Below are 19786 nucleotides of genomic sequence, written 5' to 3'. Positions count from 1 at the left end.
CAATTTTTAAACTTTTATATTTGTTACAGTTATTTTCGATCCTCTGTGTTATTTTCAAGTCCGCTAGGCTATGTTACGTTGCATTGTAATAAAAGAGTAAGAGTGAGTAATTCCTTGGACGTTAATAGTGAAAAAACACCAGGAATTATTTTATCATCGTAAATAGTAAAGCGTAAAAAAATTATTCATCGCAAATAGAAAGCGAAATTTAACTTTTTCTTTTCTAGTAGATAATGGAACCGTTTATCCACTTCAACCGAGATACGGAGACCAAAAACCGCGACGCATATTTTAAAAAATTAAAAGTTATTTTTTAAATCTTAGTTATTTTTAACCCACTTAGAGTTAGAACAGGGTGTCACCATTGAATGGTGACACTGTAATAAAATTTCATGGTATATTTTAAGTCTGATTCGTGCGGTTAAAATTTTTACTTAATGACTCGGTTGAGTAGCAAGTACATTGTACATACATAGATATAAGCTTAATGAACATGCCCTCAAATATTTTCTCGAAATGACAGGTTCACCGAGTCCATTTCGCATGCATGATACAAGTCGTAAAATGCAAAAGAGTAAAAAACTAGCTTGTCCCTTTTCCTTTGAATTTGCATATGGGAATTGTGCTTTTTCGACAGGCGGATATTCATCGTCTTCCTCCGTAGAAGAAGGAATGAGGACGGAATAGGAAATTAGGGTAAAAGGCAGGATGCCTTGAAATTCCAACTCTCCACAGGGGTCCGAAGGTCTTCGTCGGCCAACAGGTCAAAGACTCCTTTTAGCTCCGCAGAGGGTTGCAAAAGGGACTATGTGTCGCCTTTGAAAGGTTGGGCAGGTAGGCAGGCATCAGATTTATGGCAAGGGTCGCGTGTTGAAAATTAAAGGCAAGAGAATTATGGCTCCACGTGATGTAAGCGTAAACAGTGAGCCTATAAGACCAACGGAGCTCTCGTATTGTTTCCAAGTGATAGGCTGTAACTCACGAGTAGTCGGAAATTCGGTGAGGGATCTTCGTATTTTCCTGTAAATGTTGCTGATTATGCATGCTTTATCAAGTGCATCCACCACTTTCCTCACCTTTTTTAAAGGGAAATGTGGTCTAATGGGAAGAAAAATCCCTTCCACCCCTCGTAACTAGCTCAATAAGTAGTGAGTACTCTCTGTAAAGTCGATGAACTTAGCATTCTAAAAGATACTTATATTATTGTCATGGCGGAAATATATATTCTTTATAAGTCTTTTTAATCTATCAACACTTGCATTCAATTTAGGCCCATCTTTTCTAACATTTAAGCTATAGATAAAGCAATATTCGAGTTGTAGAAATGGCTTCTAGCAATAACTAAGTGATTTGAAGAAATATATTAACAAAACTGAAAATTTCTATCTTAGTTTCCTAAGTGTTTTGATAGACTTCGTCGCCGTTTACAAATAACTGGACGTATTTTTTTTATCAGCTTCACAGTTAATATTCTCTTTCAATGTGGCACGGTAAATGAACTACGATTTCAGTTTTTGATTATTTAAATGATAATGTCAGCACGGAATATCGTAATGACAATGAATATAGCTATTACAATTAGGCAAACATTTCTATTCAAGTGCATGGAAGTTTTCAAATTTTTATGTCATTTTACAAATAAATGAATTTAAAATTAAATTAAGTTAATATGTTATGCTGAGTTCATAATCCGGGATTAAAGTCTATAAAGCACAATTAGGCGTTCGAGCCTCTTTTTAAACTTCTGGTTCAAAGTCCAATGAAGCTGATTAATTTTATCGTAGTCTACATTTTACAGCGGTGCTAAGGTCCATGCACGCGTGTGCACGACAGCGTAGAAAGTCACAAGTTTATTCATTTTAAAATTAGTATTATGACGAAATGAAATGGACCAAGTCAGCAATGAGGAGGTTCTGGAAAGAGGGAGGGATAGGTAAGTCCCATCAAAACCTTATTTCGAGGACATTTAGCGAGCACATGTCTTCGAAGTTTAACTTTGTTTGCAGTTGTTCGTTACACCCTAAAAATGTTGCGCAGTAACAAAATCATGGTCGGGCAAAATAAATCACCAAGGGAAAAAGAAAAGTTTTTATTCATTCAACTCCTAGGAATTTTGGAAGTTATTTTTGCCATAACGACCGTCATTTTGTCGTGAGGATTAGAGGGAGCACTTGCCTGCTCGACGTGCTGCAGGGGCGTCTGGAATGCGGTGGACCTGTAGCCGGCCCTGAGGCTCGGCGTGGAATGCACGTCTCCCAGAAGAAGCTCCCTGCGCATGGTCTGCGTTGGGCCCGGCGCGTCCGGGGCCGTCCTGGGCCTCCGGTGCGACCTCATGAGCTGCAGCTCGTGGAAGGTGGCGTCGTGGATGGCGGCCAGCACGCAGTCCACGTCCCCCGAGACGGCCCAGGGGGCGGCCCCTGAGGGTCCTTTGGCAGATGCCCCCGCCACTCCGCCCACACCGCTCCGCAAGTGCTGCCCGCGCCGACCCCTCCTCTTCTTCCGCCCGCTCCTGACACTCCCGGCCGTGTTGTCCTCCTCGATCGCTTTCCTGTTGAGGAGAGTTCGGATCATTATTAATCAATATTACATCTACATAGTGCCCTAGCGAGCCACCTGCAGGGCGTTTGGCTGGGGTGATCAGTCACCGGCATGCGAGGGTATCCCCACATGTACACCGGACGGTCATGAAAATATTAGGCATGCTAACAAGTTATACGTCCATAGTCACGCAAAGGCACCTCACCCTGCCAAACACCCTAGAGGTGGCTCGCAGGGTCTTATGTAGATGTAGAAAGGCAAAACTTTTCAATGGTTATTTATTAATTTTATTATATATTTCGTTATTAATTTATATAGTTAATTGTTTCGGTATTTATTTATTTATTTTCTTAGTTATTTATTAAGTTTTTGATTCAAAAGTTATAAATTTCTATAGCAAAGCCATATAAGTACAATCGAAAAAAAGGAAAACATGTACTGAGTCGTCCTAGCGAGTGACACCATACATTTTATTAATCGAGACACCGTTGCTGGGCATTATCGCTGACTGGCTGGATACGTTGCACTAGCTAGAGAATAAGCTTATCCTAATTACTTTCTTTGTGTAGGCTTTCGGGGTGTGGAGAAGATTCAGACAAGAGGTTTACGGCATATGCATCGCGTGTGAACATCATCGTAGACGACAGCTACGCCGGCATTGCTGCTGTCTTCTACAGGACCTATCCCTGAATCTCATTCTAATTGCTTATAATTTATTTTAATAACCGCAACGTATTTTAGGATCATACATTGCATGAAACTGTTAAATATTAGACTCGTCAATCATAGAGTGCATCGAAACTAATCATCACTGTGTAGCCTAATACGAGCTTTGTTTGGAAATTTTCAACTCTTTATACAGCTCATGATTGAAAAGATCCTCCACGCCGACCTTGGTACCTGAAGATATCATTAAGGATATCATTTGGAAAATATGATTCGAATGACTGCAAGAGCTAAGAGGTCTGTTGTAATCGTAAGCGTCGTTTAATTTTTTTTAAATCGAATTCAAAATTAGCACCTATCCCAGATATGAACATAGTTATTCCTCCAATCAACAACAAATAAGTAGCAAATCCAGTGTTTATAATGAAGAGGTTTAAACGAATCAATAAGATATACCCCAGCTGTAACTAAAGTGGATGAGTGAGCCAAAGAAGAAACGGGAGTAGGGGCTGCCATGGTAGCAGTTAACCAAGAAGAAAAAATTCGTGTTCTTCGACGTTACAATTTTACACGTACATTTAGGCCGCTTTCGACGGGGCATGTATTTGCACAATCTAACGTGTGTACAATTGCGTGTGTGAAATTCTTCGCGTAAAGCGGCGAATCGCGAGAAAGCATGAACGAGAGAAGGCAAATTAGCCCCTGTTTTTATCTTCTTCGTGCATTGGCGCAACTGCACCCCATAATGAGAAATTAATGCAGTTCTAACCTGCGCGGTGTAAAACGGCCTTTACAGTTGTTCGAAATTCCAGCTGCACAATGCACTGCCTCATATCGCGTGACCCATCCCTCCCTCTCTTCCACGACGTCATGCTGTGGATACTAATTCAAGTCTATGGTTGAGAGGGACCGTTTTAAATCATTAAAACCAATCCTCTGTCGGGCTCCTTTGAAATCTGGCGAATGCAATCATGAATATGGATGGCTGTTTAGCAAGGGATGCGTCCGCCTTTGTGTGCAACCCTGTTGAGTATCCGTTTTGAACGCCGCTCTTTGAAGGAAGGAAACAAGGTTAATGTGAGTCACTCAATGCAAACTCCCGCACTCTTTTGCTACCATGAAATTTGGAGTAAAAGGCATTGCATTCATTATATCTAAATCTAAATACTTTGTTGCTAGCCGCTCGATAGACGTGTGATAGAGCAGGAAAACAAGGTGTATGTATTTCTCTTACCAAGCCATCTCATACCCAGATGTTGAACGAATTAGGCTGGGAGCCGCTGGAGACTCGGAGGCTGCGCGCTACGCTTAGATTGCTTGAACAATTGAGAATGGATATCTTTAAGAGCGACACGGAGATAATAATATTAGAGCCGCACTATATTTCCAGGTCCGTTAGAAGAGATAATTTAAGAGAGATGTTTTGCCGAATGGATAGATATCCGAATTCGTTTTCCCCCCCGAACCATAGAGGATTTCAATAAATGCTAGTCGTAATTTCCTTACAGCACTTCCTTTTTAATTGTAAATGACTGGTGTCCTAACACCCCCTGCCACACGCTTTTTAGGTGGCTTGCGGGGTATTATGTAGATACCTTTTTTACAGCAATGGAATGCTAGAGAAGGAACCATAGAAACTATATAAATGTATCTACATTTACTCGCTATGATAAAAACCGCGACTGCAGACATGTGGCCGAGGAGGTTAGTCCATCAGCCGTCCAATGCACTTTTGCAAACCTAGCATAGTCTATAAAGAACTTTGGTTAAATAGGGAGTTCCTATATCATGATAACTTCACTTTAAGGAACTCACATTCATTTAAATGACAATTCAGGATAAAAATATTTATATTGAAGTGATTCCCAAAAATATGAACGAATTAATTCACTAGGGGGATCAGTGGTCTTTTTCAATACCAGTCTTTTGATTTGATTTGTCCTACGCATCGATGCGGCTTTGTTGCGAGGATAACCTTCGCTTAGGCTTCATTTCTCAAGTTTTACGCGAGTAATTTGTCTCCAAAAGTGACCCGTCCTCTTGACCGGTAGAATACTTGAGGGACGACGTTCCGATAATCCGTGTGTGTCTCACCTGGAGGACACGTTCTTGGCTTGGTGGCTGTGGTTTCCGTATGCGACCCCTTGCCTCTGGTCGTCCCTCTTCTGGTGACCGCCCCTGCGACCCGACGTGTCCCTCTGGTGCAGGCCCTTCCTCGCCTTGCCTCGGTGGTGGTGGTGGTGTCCCTTCTTGCGTCTCAGCAGGTCGCCCACCTCCACGCCGCCCTCCCTCAGTAGGCTCCTCAGGCCCTCCTCCTCGTCTGCAGTCACCCCCACGTCCCTCAGCTCCATCCCCCCCATCCCCTCGTCACCCTGCGCCTCCACACCAACGCCACCCACGAACTCGTTCATCACAACGTACTCCCTGCAACGAACATACAAATAAGATAACAAACCCAGCTGGATACTCATTATAGTACAGTGTAATGTAGATCATTACAGTATAATATAGGTATATAAAGGAACGGCGAAGTGCTGGATATGATTGGCGAGGAGAGGCAGCTTTTAGATGAGATACGGAGGAGACAGAAGGTATGGATGGAGTTAGTGCTTAGCGGTGAGGGGATGTTGAAAATGGTGTTGGAGGGTAGAATGTTGGGGAAACGAGGGAGGGGAAGGAAAAGAATAGGATTTTTAGATAGATTGAAAGAGAGTAGGCCTTACAGTGAATTAAAGAAGGCAGTCCTGGAAGGAAAGAGAGGCTCCCAGATCACTTCTTGAATACTCTATGGAAACCTACCTTAATCGGTAGAATACTATAATAATAATATTAGGTCTATATATACAAATACCAATAGGTATAGATACTCATAATAATATAGATCAGTGCTTAATTTCGGTTGCTTCGCAGGTTGAGGTTAAGAAATTGTCTCTAGCCCGCGGCCCCTACAGGCTAAAGAAAATATTGTATCGCACCGCACAATATACAACAAATATGGACAAACTCGTCAAAGATAAACAATGTCAAAAATCGCATTTATGGAATGAACTTTTTAACCAATGAAGATTATTGCACTTTGAAATTATGTTTTTTTTTACTTTATTGATGTGGGCTATGTGACGTGGAGCATTGTGGCCCTCCGGACGATGTCAAATCGATTTTTGGCCCTTGCAGTAAAAAAGTTTTAAGATCCCTGATGTAAACGAAGATGCAGTTCTTCCGGGCTTTGCTCGACGTCGATCCATATTTCTTCCCGACGACAGTTTCAGGTCGCCGAAATAAGATGCAAACAATATCGGCAAAATTGTTTCCCGGAAGAAAAGTGGACCGGCGCGAAGTAAGAAGCCCGGAAGAGCCATATCTTCATCCTAAAACCTATTGAAATAGTAAATTTTCATCTTATCTTTTCCAATTTTGTATTTTGCAAATTTTCAATAACCAAAGTAGGTATTTAGAATCAGGGAAAATAGGGTGGTGTTAAAAAATATCATCATTTTCTTTTAAATATTTAGTAAATTTTAAAAAGTTTAAAGTAATCGAAATTTTTAGGGGGGCTTATATTCGAAAATTGCATGTATAAAATGTGTTGGTATGCGTGTCGGTACATAGAAGTTCAGAATTAAAGCAATGGTATATACCCTGGCTTTACGATTGGTTCGACTTACTTACGTACTTCGGCATACGATCTGTGGGGAATTTAGTCTGTATTTTCGAATTAGGGCTCAAATTCGCATGACATCACAGATTTAACGAAATAAGGGCTTTCATTGAAAGTTCAATAAGTGTCTAACTAGATTCTAAAAATAGCATTTTTGAAATATCGTAATTTTTTCAGCCTAAAACGCCCCCAATAATAAGAGGCATAGAGGCAGTTAGCAACGCTCTAATAGACAGAAAATTTTGATGCTTCGACAAATTTTGCTAGGGTTTAGACGGTGTTTGAGGGAGTTGATTCTGTGATTTTTTTGTCGTATCTCGTCTCGTTCTCCACAAAATTTTGTAAGAATCAGTCTGTCAGTCAATGGTCGGAAGTGGGTTCTATAGTATAGTGATTCCTCTTCCGATGATTATTTTTTTACTTGCTTTCCGGGTTAAAGAAATTAACTCTTGTAAGACAACCTATGGAATTTGCTAGTCAGCAATACAAAGAGCGGGTAATATGGGAGTAGGGAAGTTAGTTGTTTATGACTTTAACTTTATATTGATATTTATATCATTATTTACCAGCCTTAAGGATTCATTGAAGTATTTATCACTCTTTGATTTTTCCTGGTGAAAAATATTCAAGAGTTCTTTTCGGGCTCTACACCATGTTCATTCAGTCGTATTAGGACTGAATAAATCTATAAAGATCAATATAAGGTTAAATTAATAACAAAACTAACTTCCCCACGCCCAAATTACCCGATCTACACCAGGTTAATTCAGTCGTACTGCGTCAGAATTAATCGGGCGTAGAACCCGAGAAGAACCCCTGAATATTTATCACTAGCTATTTCTTTCATTTTCATTTTATCATACTCTTAAGATCATATTTAAAAAATTAAGTTGAATTATTATGAATTTATGTTGATTCTTGTCTCGTTCACCCCAACACATTTGTGTGAATCAGTCTGTCAGTGGTTGGAAGTGGGTTGTGTAGTGTTTATATGATCAAGTTACATAGTAAAGCTTTTTTAAATGCGTGGAAGGTTACTAGGGAATTCCACCCGGTCAGATTCTCCAACTCCATCTCGGCCGACGTGTCGGTGTACGAATTGTCCATCGTCATCAGGAGATGGAGTTGGTGAATCTGACTCGGTGGAATTCCCGAGTGACCTTCCACGATTCTATACGCCGGGAAAGCCTGCGATCATTCTTTTGTAAATTGGTTGGCAGATCGATATCTCCACTGCAAAAACGCTCAACAAACGCCCACCGAATCAAATCCGATCATTTAGTAGCCCAACAATACGAATCTGCTCAGCTGGCAGTGTCCGAAGCATAAACGCTCATCTCCTATTCACCAAGCTTGGAGGTGAGCGTTTATGCTCCGGACATTGCCAGCTGAGCGGATTCGTATTGTTGGGCTACTAGATGTGCGGGTTTTATTCGGTGGGCGATTGTTGAGCGTTTCTGCAAATGGAACGGGACTCCTACGGCGGGCTCACAGGGATACACTCCTGGGGCAGGGCCTATAAGCGCGAGGGTTTTTAACTCTGCACCGCAGAAGGGGGAGGACAAGAAGGAGAAAGGAAGGAGGCGCCGCCGCGATAGGAGCCCGACGACGCCTCCTGGGACGGGATTGGACGAGGAATCTCGCACCGTTACAAAGACGGGCAGGTCCTACCACCAGCGAAACCAGGCAACAGCCATTGCTATTCTAACGACTTTGGAGGGTTAACCTATGAGGAAGAATAATCCAACGATCAAATCGTTAGATTGAGCGTTTCTGCAACGGATGAGGGCTCAGGGGAGCCCTTCGAGGATACAACACACCGGGGCCGGGAACCAAGCCAGTGGCTTATACGCCCGATCACCCGGGGAGGGGGAGGAGAGGAAGGGAAAAGGAAAGAGGCGCCGTCGCGATCGGAGCCCGACGACGCCTCTGGGAGAGGAAAGGTGCGGAAGGGACGGGAGAGGGAAAGACACCTCAACGCTATAGAAGCGAAGAGGACCCTACTATTAGCGAAACCAGGCAAAGCCATTAATGTGCCAACGATTTTGGTGAATTTTCCTATAAATGAGAATAAATCTATCGATCAAATCGTTGGATCGTCGTTTCTGCAGTGGAGGTATCGAGATGTCCCTCCTGCTTTATCTAGAGGGGAGTGCTGGCGTGTCCACTGACCTGTACGGCCTCCAGCCTCCGCGCCGCACGATGACCCCGGGACAGGAGGCGTTGATGCGCCGCGAAAGGTCCGCCGCGGCGTCCACCGAGTGAGCCACGACGCCGATGCCGGAGAGCGCGTAGTCCGTCTCCGCGGCGCCCGCGTCCGGCGACAGCCACGATCGTCCGCGCATCCGCAGTGTTCCCCGGGCCGTGATGGTGTAAATAGGCAGGGCGCACGACTCGTCCGAGTAATGGTACTGGGTAAGTCGAAATGAGTAGGAGGAGTAGGCGGAAGGCCCGAAGGGCGACGAGGGCCCTGAAGGAGATGGCGAGGGACTCTTGTAGAAAGTGTAGCTCCTCAGAAGAAACTCGGGGCCCGAACGGATCTCGCAGCTGAAATGAGAATTTAAAAAAAAATCTTAATATGTAAATGGAGATTTATTATTAAAATTAGACATTGCAATATTTCCACTTATAGTTTTGTTCTTACACAAACCGTTTCGTCGTTACAAACGACATAATCAAGTGTGATAATGTCATTTGTAATGCCTCATTTTAATAATATTACGAACTTCCACCACATCGTGCCTAACATCATACAAGATATGAAAATTTATGGTGATGCTCACAGGGATATCCACATTAATTGTTATGGAAACAATTCCCTGCTTCCAGAGATAAAACGAAGTCATTTAAATTAAAAAAGAAACAAACGGAAATATTAGTGGAGCTTTTAAAGATAGTTCATTTATCACTATCGTCTCAGGATCAACTTTTATGGAAGTTCATTTTAATAATGAAATGAAAAAACTTCGTTTCATTCCATCAGTTTAATTTAAGGTATGATTAATTTCGAAGGCATCTGATGATGACGCCGCTGCGTCGAAACTAGTCGTACCTTAAAATAAATTGGTGGAATGAAAAAAAGTTATTCATGTCATTATTAAGATACTATGTGATTAATTTCAAGCCTAGCGTATAAACTGCTTTGAGATTTGCAGTTACCAGGGGAAAATTCCTTTAAGGCTTTTACAAGGCGCACGTAATTGCACAATCTGGCAATGTACGAAAGCGCAGTCAAAGTTTCGTCGTGTAAGGCGGCAAATTTCTAGAGCGCATGCGAGAATGCATGGATTATTGTAGTATTCTAACGATAAAGGTAGGTTTCCATGGAGTACTAAAGAAGTAATCTGGAAGCCTCCATTTCCTTCCAGCTCTGCCTTCTTCAATTCACTGTTAGGCCTACTCCCTTTCAGTCTATCTAAAATCCTATTCTCTTCCTTCCTCTCCCTCGTTTACCTAACATTCCACCCTCTAACATTGTTTACGACATTCCCTCCCTGTTTAGCTCTCGCTCCTTCCATACCTTCTGTCTCCTCCGTATTTCATCTAAAAGCTGCCTCTCCTCACCCACCATATCCAAGACTTCGTCGTTTCTCCTCCTCTCCGTCCACTTCACCTTCTCCATTCTTCGCCGCACCAACATCTCGAATGCCTCGAGTCTTCTCTCGTCCTCCTTTCTCAGTATCCACAAAAGATGACAAGATAGCCCCATTCCATTCAAGCATTCGTACAATTGCACGCCATATTGAGAAAGTAATGCTCTTCTAACCTACGAAATTACGCACCCTGTGTAAAACGGCCTTTAGTCAGGGAATCGCTATCTGGTACGAAGCCTTAATCTACATTAATCGGTTAGATTGAAGTTTTAACCTCTCTCACGAAAGTGAGGCGATATTACTCGTTATTTCCCCTGATTGACCATGGTATTTACGTAATATTTCCTTTCACGATTCAATTGCTTCCCTTTGGCTCCATGATGAGGTACAGAATTCAGAAAAGGGAAAGGAATATTATCTTACTGGTTCGTGTTATTGAAAGCATGTGAAATGCATGCATCTAAAAATTTATGTTTGACATAATGCATGGTTTTATGATATAAACTTATAGAGTTTTAATAAACTTATTTCCTTCCACTAATTATTTATTTCTTAGTACTCAATATGAACTCCACTGTTGTGGGAACACTCATGAAACGAAGACCATTTGGTCTCTAGACTAGCGTTCATATTTTGCTCCCTAAATGAAAAGGCGATTAACTTATACTTGGATGTGTTGGGTGGGATGAAGAACATTAGATTTAAATTGAATCAACCATGAAGAACTAAAAGAAATTCTTCCCCTAAAAATTACTGACAGTATCACAGCATTATTCACACTTTGGTCAGCCAATTAGAGTTATCCTGTCATCGGAGACGTTTTATACCATTTGAAATTTAGTAATAAATAGGTGCAGTTGTTTCGGTAATGGTTTGTCGTCTTATTCGGAGTAACCATTGCGATGGGTGGAGTTAGCCATGGAATCTCTCTCGACTAGGAGCATTCATTCCGTCACTCGTTCAATTAGCATGGAGACGCGAGAGGTTTCCAAGAGACGTGCCCTAGTCGTGCCACGAGGAAGAGGAAACACGTGGTGCATACTTGGATTTTCAGGCGTCTATTTTTTTATGGCTGAAACCTTTGCATTATTACCCGCATCTCGTATAAATAAGTTCAACAATACTCGCCGCACCGTTACGAAAATGTCGTTTGCTATTGTACGCCCTCTCGAAATACTCAAAAATGTCGAATGCCTTTGGGACCTTTTCTGTGGGTAAAAAATATAAGCGTAGGGGCTTATGGGGACAAGAAGGATTTATTTATATTTTTAATCATTTGAAAGAGAAATTCGTGAATCCTCTGTAAAGCATCTTTCGGGTAACATTCGTGAGGGCAAAGGCCAAACATCGTTTTGACGTATGGAGTCGAGTGCAGCTGTTGTTATGTCAACCGACCATATTGACGTTTTTTTCCTTCCGATATCAGTGACCCGGAATGTGAAGGGGTCTAGAAAGATACATTGTCCCATCAAAAGAGATTCAAATGGCTGCAAGAGTTGTTTATAATAGCTGTATATGGAAAGATTTTTGGGATCATCCTTTTGGTGGCTAAGAACTTTTATATGAAAAAGACATTTACCGAGCGATACGTTAATTATATATGCCTTTATTTTGTGGTAACAATCCATTTTTTCTTGTACAATTCCATGCTTCTCCGTGAATTCAGGATTTAAAATGCAAGCCTACTTCATTTAATTTTTCGAGCGTTGCTAAAAAAATATTCTTTGGTAGATGATGTTCGTCGATCTGAAAAGGCTACATCACAGTGCCTTTAATTTAGATTATTCATGTGATAAGTTTTTTAATTTGTACTAAATCGCTCCATAGAAGCCAATTTTGGCATCGTTTACACTCGTTGGAAAAAAATTAATCCATTTGCTTTCCCACAGAATGACTACCATTTTATAATGATAGAGTAGCGAACAGAGAGGAATTGATTTTATAATGTCTCAAAACGGAGTGATGTTAGATGCCTTCTTTTTTATTGATTGTATGGGAAAACTCGAGTTATGTAAACATTTTTAAGTAAACATGGCGTTTATAATAGTTGAAAAATTACTTTTTTTCTTTCACTCTAAAATACTTTCTTTTTTATTTCACTCTAATTTCAATTTTACCCAGAAAAAAAATATATTTTCTTAAATGGAACCCCTCCGACCGGCATTGTGTCACATTTATTTGACATTTGAGTGACATCAACATAATTCCACAACCTCTGTGTACAATAGTTGGCAAATCGAACCACGGACCTTTGGTTTTCTGGGCCACTGCGCAGACTACTACGCCATCCACGTCCCTGGATTCCAACGAAAATTTATTTTTATTTCACCGCCGTCAATGCAGCAACATCGAAATATTTTAAAAACCTGTCTACTCTTGTTAATATTCGTTTCCAGATTAAAATAGACAACTCTGCAAATTATTTATCGTGTATCAAGACTGTCTTGAACGCATCAAACGACTGGAGTCGCGTTTATTATTCTATTGCACTCTTTAAAAAATCAATTTTTGATAACCTTATTAGCATTCATGTTGAAGTAAGCCTAATATTTTTCTTGTGACGATTGTATAAATTGCCTATGCAGCAATTTCATGCATTCAAAAGTCGCCGTATTCAAGTTATAGATAATGTGTGCGTTTAAATCCATTCTTTCTAACGTGCCAGGAAGAAGATCCCAGTAGCTAACGCCGTAACTAGAAAAGTAAATTCGAATCGACGGATCCTGGCTGCTCGAACGTATTAAACAAACATTCTTACCACGTCACTGACAATAAACCACGAAAACGACGTGACAAACGTGGAAATTCGGGTGAATAACTTTCGTCAACAGCGTAATTGGACCCAGGCTTGTGGTGTTTGGCAGTGAGGGAGGGGACGGGAATCTTAAAAAGAGGGCGCGTCTCATCCTATTATCGTTCTTCAGCTGTCGCCCTGTCGCCACAAATGCCACCTACCGGAGTTACGACGGATATTAATGTCAATCCCCCCGGTTAGCGTTGCTTAGCACCGTCAAATGAACGAGAAGAAGAGAGATTCACCGTATCTGCTGAGGTTCTTTCACCGGGCGATGGGAATCTTCCTAACTTGCTTCCTCTCCCCTTCGATATCCCCTAATAATGGAAAGTCTTTCATATTTAAGATCGTGATCTAAAAGGTTTTTCTTTGATTAGCATTCGATGTTCACAGGCTCGCGGAATCTTGTTTGTGAGCTCTTGTTAACGCCTTGCTGGTAGAACGTCGCCAGTTTTAATTTTCGATGCATTTATGTCAGCCTGAGGCGTCTCCATAAGTACATTAAACTGGCTCGGCAGTTCATCGGAAATAAAATAAAAAATAGATCGGCGTTATTCACTTGGAAATAGGTAACTTTAACTTTCGATCTTTTTATCAAACATTTTGGGAATCTTGTTTTATTTTAAGAAGGATTTAATTCTTTCCCGATGAATAGTGGCTATTAATATCTCTCGGGCTTCCCACCGGGTGAGGCACTCCATACCTGCCAACATTCATGAACCAGCCTTGAGGACGATGAGAAAATATTTTATCGAAACGTCGGCAGAAATGGAGTGTCTTACCAGGTCGAAATCTCGAGGGGCATTCACAGCTTGTTGTATTTTACCCGGATGTCTTATACTGGTATCCAGTGGGTAGTGATACTTCCAGCCTTGATTTTCAAAACTTTACTTTTCCAGTTAAAATTGCACTTTTGAAGTATTTATTTTGTCATGCAGATCTCCGAAAACTCCAATAAAAGACGTTCTCTTTGTAGAACAAGCTTAGTCATTGATTTAATATTCTCTTTTGATCACTTGAGGTAGAATATGAAGCATACCTAATACAATATATGAAGAATTTACCTCTCTTTTTTCCACAGGTAGAAGCGATATATGGCAACCAAAGGATAGCCTCCTAAAAATTCTCTTCTGGAGTCCTAAATACACCGTGGCTTTGATGGTAATCCTCTTACGGATAGCTTTTCTTGTCTTATTTTGTAGTGCTACCTTAAGTCTAGATATTAAGATCGCGAACCATCAGACTATTTATATTTAATTTTAGAGAAGTATTCAATTCAGGTCACAAGAGCGATCAATCCAAAAGCAATTAAAGATAGATGATTGGAAAGTCCATCTTTTAATGCTGATTACTGCAAACTAGCTCATTCATATTAAATTTAGCACCAAACTCTTTCCAAGGGACTTATGTCCTGAAACGAGAATCAATATTTTGCTCGCGGCGATACCCTACGTACAGGTTCAACGAGCATAGTGTTTCAAATCAACTGTGCATTTTAAAGTGTTTTACTTTTTTTGAAGTTAAGAGTGTATAAGGTTAGAAGTTGACTACATCCCATCCGTTATTGGTAGTGTTGATTTCCTGTCTTATATGAATAAATCTTGCAAACTTACAGAAATGTTAGCTGAAATCGAACCCTAAATATCATTTTCAAATAAAAAAATACTCTTTAAAAATGTATTTCGACACGGAGCGCAATCTCCAGAGGTATATCAAGGGCTGAGAGTACGTCAAGTCCACCTAACTCGATAGATTTTTCACACGAGCAAGCTGACATTATTCAAGAACTTCCGTTTCCACTCGACAATTCCCAGGAATTCATTCCCGGCTGTATGTTTTCTTGGGACGGACTTCGTGACATCCTCAAGAGGGTCCTCCTTCCAATGACAGCGCACAGTCAAAAAATCGAGAGATTTACCAAACTGGCCGGCGCCGGCCGGAAGCAGTTTGTCCTGTTAAGTGGGAAAAGCTGGGAAGTCGTGAGGAGTTGGAACTTGGAAGAGGGGGTGGTTAACGGGTGTGCATCGCGTCAAGGGAGAGGGAAGTGTCGGCACCCTAGGATGGTGGGGTGAGGGCCAAACCACTGTGCAGTTTCCTTGGTGACCGTGATGCATTGGAGTTAAACTGTAGTGCGACTTCGGACCTTGAGTGAGTGAAGGGCGGAGGAAATTTTGACGGACGTGTACAGAATTGAGTGGCTCGCGAGGGAAGTAAGAAAATTCCAGGGTGGAGACGCCAGTGCTTAGACAAAAGCGTGCGTCCCCTGTGTGTTAAGGTGTGTTCGACTAAGCATTCGTGTCCCTGGCCAAATAAATGCATGAGCGGACTGAGTTCTTCACCTACCAGTTTCGAAGTAACAGCGTTTTAAACACTCGAAGCTGAAAATCAGCAATCTACTGTGCAAGGCAGACGTTTTTTGATGGTTGGAGCGGTAAATAGATAAGTTCCGATAAAATTGCATACAAGGTAATGGGTGAGATCAGTACAAATTTGCCACATGGTAATTACAACTTTCCACTCCTCCTGCTGAATATATATTCAGATAGTTAACTGAATCACCATATCTAGCAGCAAATACTGAGGCAGATTTGGCCAAAATACATGTGGAAATGTTGCCTCGAATTCAAGACACCAGCGTTGAATGTGTTAATACATTGAAGGATATCAATTCGTAAACTGTGCGAGCATTGGCTTCAATTTTTAATTCCTATCAAATAAAATACGAAATAGCGATGATTAGATAGAATTTTGTGTATTAAAATTCATTCCAATGGTAAATATGTATTAGTGATTTCATTCCTTCACACACATATTCCTTCACACGGCTTGGCAGGCTTGCCTTTAAGCCTACTAATTCTGTTCGTTTACATTCTCAATTGGTTTGCGAAATTACATTCTGATGGAATAATTCAGTTTTTAATCGAGTCACAAAAATAATTTTACGTGCGATAGGTGGAAATAGTGGCTCATTGACCATTTTTATAAACATCCCTTTAAAATTTTCAAGAAGCATTTCTGTAAGGAATCGTTTGAAAAAGTCTCAATTAGATTTTCTGTCTTTCAAAAAAGATTTTCATAGCATCATTTCCTGTAACCAATGATTGATAATAGCCTCAATATCTACCTCATTAAAGACGTTAAACATATTTAGACTGATTGTTAGCGTCGATTCGCGTATTCTCTTGTCAAGAGCTGATCGAGGTAATTACAAACAAGAAAAAATTATCATGCGCAGCGATTCTTGTGAGAATGGACTTAATGTTTTCCTTCTGCTTGGTCTTCTGTGGAGTATCACAGTCACTTTAAGAAAAAATATTTCAAACCCCCAAGCAAATAACTTGCAGATCTTGAGGATTTATAGAACGCCTTTGGTGGGTAAAAAACAATGCAAGGCACGGGGAGGAGTTCGCGATTTGAGAGAAAAAATCGTAGAAAGGATATTGCAGTTACTTCTTACACTTTCGGAAAGAAATTATCGAGTGCAAATGAAGATTAGACGCATAGACTGAATAATGACCCTGAATATATGAAATTATAGACTTCATAAGGATAAAATGCTATACTAGCGAGATATTTTTAGGAGTGGGTATCTTGATAGTGAAAACCGTAACCAAATTTCAATGGTCCACTTTCAGAACTTCTATGTTCCAACATTTATGGACTCTCTGCTGATTTATTTGAATATGTGGAGTAATATTGGGCGATAGAAAATAGCTTGCTGTAAGGATCACCTCTGTCAGCTCGGCTTCCGTTTTCACCTTCCTGCGCCCCATCCCAACTATTACCCACTCCACCTCTAGCATCTGAGCTAGTAAGCATATCAGATACCTACACCTCTTCCTTCCTTCTATTTCCTCACCCCCTTCCCCGAATCATCACATTCTTCATTTCCACGGGAGCGCATTGTTTCCTCTCTCCCATGCGAAGCCTACCATGGGGAACTGCAAAGACAAGCACTGCGGCAGGGGGAGGGGTGCGCCGAGAGAGAGCTGCGAGGAGACAGCGCGTGGCAGTGGCAGTAGTTAATGTATCGTCGCTGAGAGTGATCACAATAAAAACCTGTAAAGAGTGTCTCTGAGTTTCCTTCACAGAATCCCTGCCAAATCGGTGTTGATTCCCCTTTTGAGTGATCAGGGGTCTTACATTGCATAGACTGCAATTAATCTCCTTAGTTTTACATCGTGATGCCTTTAGTTATTCAGGAATTAACGAACAAGTTGGAGGATATTGCATCATAGACTATGTAGTTAAGCTCCTTTAACAGTCTTCGTCAGAACTTAATTCACCTCTTGTCACAAATTAAAAAAAAAATAACTTTAACTTTATAATTTTATCTCGCGTATGATTTGATCTTACAAAAAAAACGAACTTGTCAAAGAAAAGAGCTCTTCGCAATATTTTAGAATCGTTTAAATAAAACTACAGTTTTCCCGGATAAATGGTGTGGATTTCATCAAATGTTCAGTTTTATCTTGCAAGGCGTGACAAAATACTCAATATTCTACAATACATGGGCAAGAACGAATATGGTTCCGGGTACACTACTCTTGTCTTAAAATCCACTGCCCAAATAAATGTCCAGCTCTTTTTTTCCACGGCTCTCTCGTTCATTGTGTATCATGGATGTCAGCATATTTTTCCTCGAGTTTATTTTATATACACTACCTCTCTCGCTAGACTGCATAAACTACCCTTCTTGTGACAAGCCTGTTGGTGGCGTACTTCTTTGCTTGTTTGACTTTCTACCTACGCTTTTTTCTCCATCTTTCAAGCCCACCACTCAACAGCTATCTATTTCCATAGACTACTCTTTTGGCTTGGAAGCCATTTAGTGCCACGTTCCGTATAAAGGATTCGTATAAATGTTTCTACAGCTACACAAAATGTGTGTAAAGAGATCGCGCTTTTTAGTATATATTTTCATTCTACACCGGAGCTATTCTCGCGCAGGTATATTCAGATTGTTTGTATACGGCTGATTCCCATTCCAAAAGGGGCCTAAAAAATCTCTGTTGTGTGTATGGTAACATAAGCAATATGTTTTAAAGGAGTGCTTGGTTGAATTATCTTTTTAAATTACTTGATGAAATAGTACTATTCTAAATGCTTGTAAATTAAGTTTCAAAAAGCACTGTTGTACTTAATTAAAAATTGGCTATTCTTATAGACAATCAAAGTAAATAGAACTTTATTAGCGTTTTTTGCCAAAAGTGGTTTTTAAGTATATTAATAAAGAGTAATAGGTGGTTCTAGTCTCGAAATTGATCAAGAAATTGTCGTCTTTCACTGCTCGCTTATTTTATTTTTATTACATTAAAATTGACTTTAAGAAACATGCTTCCGTACACGAAAAACGTTTCACTCAAGTATTGATTCTATATAAAATTAATTAATTCATTAGGAATGGTGTTTACTTGAAATGCAATAATTAAAATTTCTACCATTCAATTGAAATATCAATGGAACTATTGATGACATTTTACTTCTAAATTGATGAGATAAACAGCTAAAAATACAATTGACGACACTCTACTTCTAAATTGATGAGATAAACAACCAAAAATAATCAACAAAATGCTACGATCATTAAAAACTTACTCTTATTTTGGCATCAAATGAAGATTACCGCTATTCCTTTATTTCTACATTCATCTTCAGTAATATCGAAAGAGAAATTTTTGGATAGATTTTAAGGGAAAATATGAAGAGCAGCGTAAAAAATAAGAGAATTAATGACACAGTACTTGGAGATGATGAAAGAGAGGACGATAAATATCCAATCAAAATAAGGTCGGAGATAAACTTATTGTCAGTTGCAGGCACTAGGGTTTTCCATTAAAACAGATATTGCCTTATTTTATCCCCAACAGTCAATTTGAACCTCGTTCACTTTACTGAGCTATACAGTGGTAGATTGCAGCGAAATAACCTGAAAATCATTGAGGTTAGGCAGTAGGTTACATTTCTCGGAAGCTCTCGTGCAAATGAGATAAATTATGTCATCAGTTAAAGAATGAAATGAAAATGAAATCATTTCTGCTGCTTGAGGTTTGCTTTCCTTGGATTGACGTTGTTTCTTAGGCGCAAAACAGGCGATCACAGGAAGCTAAGTGATTCTTTCTCATATGAAAATCAAGTTCTATAGAAACAAGTGAAGCTGAGGCCTAGACTAAGATACGAAACAAGAATACACGGGTTTTCTTTAAATGTTTAATCCACTCTCTCTTTGAAGAGTGTTCGCAGTCTTTCCCGGCGTATTGTATCGTGGAAGGTTACTCGGGATTTCCACCGGGTCAGCATCTCATCACGGCCGACGTTTCGATGAACGAGTCGTCCATCGTCATCAGGGCATGACAGAAAATATGCATGTGATGTGTGAACAAAATATGTGATGGAAAACATGACCTGATAGAAATCCAGAGTAATCTTTCACGACACTTTCTATTTATTTCGCTTAAAACCTACGGTGAATGCATGCTTTTCAATTGAAGACGCTTATCTCTCTTCATCTCATCTTATTTATTCTGGATATTGGTT

The 19786-nt window shown here is 40.4% G+C and overlaps 1 protein-coding gene across 1 annotated transcript in view; it reads right to left on the bottom strand.

Moving 5' to 3' along the window:
• Positions 1 to 19786, bottom strand: part of LOC124163754 (protein APCDD1-like) — a 90681-nt gene that overhangs the window by 3488 nt on the left and 67407 nt on the right. Inside the window, exons 3-5 of the mRNA XM_046540835.1 lie at positions 9035 to 9409; positions 5299 to 5628; positions 2176 to 2548 (exon numbers count right to left, since the gene is read on the bottom strand). Coding sequence (XP_046396791.1) covers positions 2176 to 2548; positions 5299 to 5628; positions 9035 to 9409 — 1078 coding nt within the window. The remainder of the gene's footprint in view (positions 1 to 2175; positions 2549 to 5298; positions 5629 to 9034; positions 9410 to 19786) is intronic.

This window comes from Ischnura elegans, chromosome 8 (assembly GCF_921293095.1).
Source record: "Ischnura elegans chromosome 8, ioIscEleg1.1, whole genome shotgun sequence".
NCBI lineage: Eukaryota > Metazoa > Arthropoda > Insecta > Odonata > Coenagrionidae > Ischnura > Ischnura elegans.
Note: the sequence above shows the minus strand (reverse complement) of the source record. Positions and strands in the feature narration are given on the sequence as shown.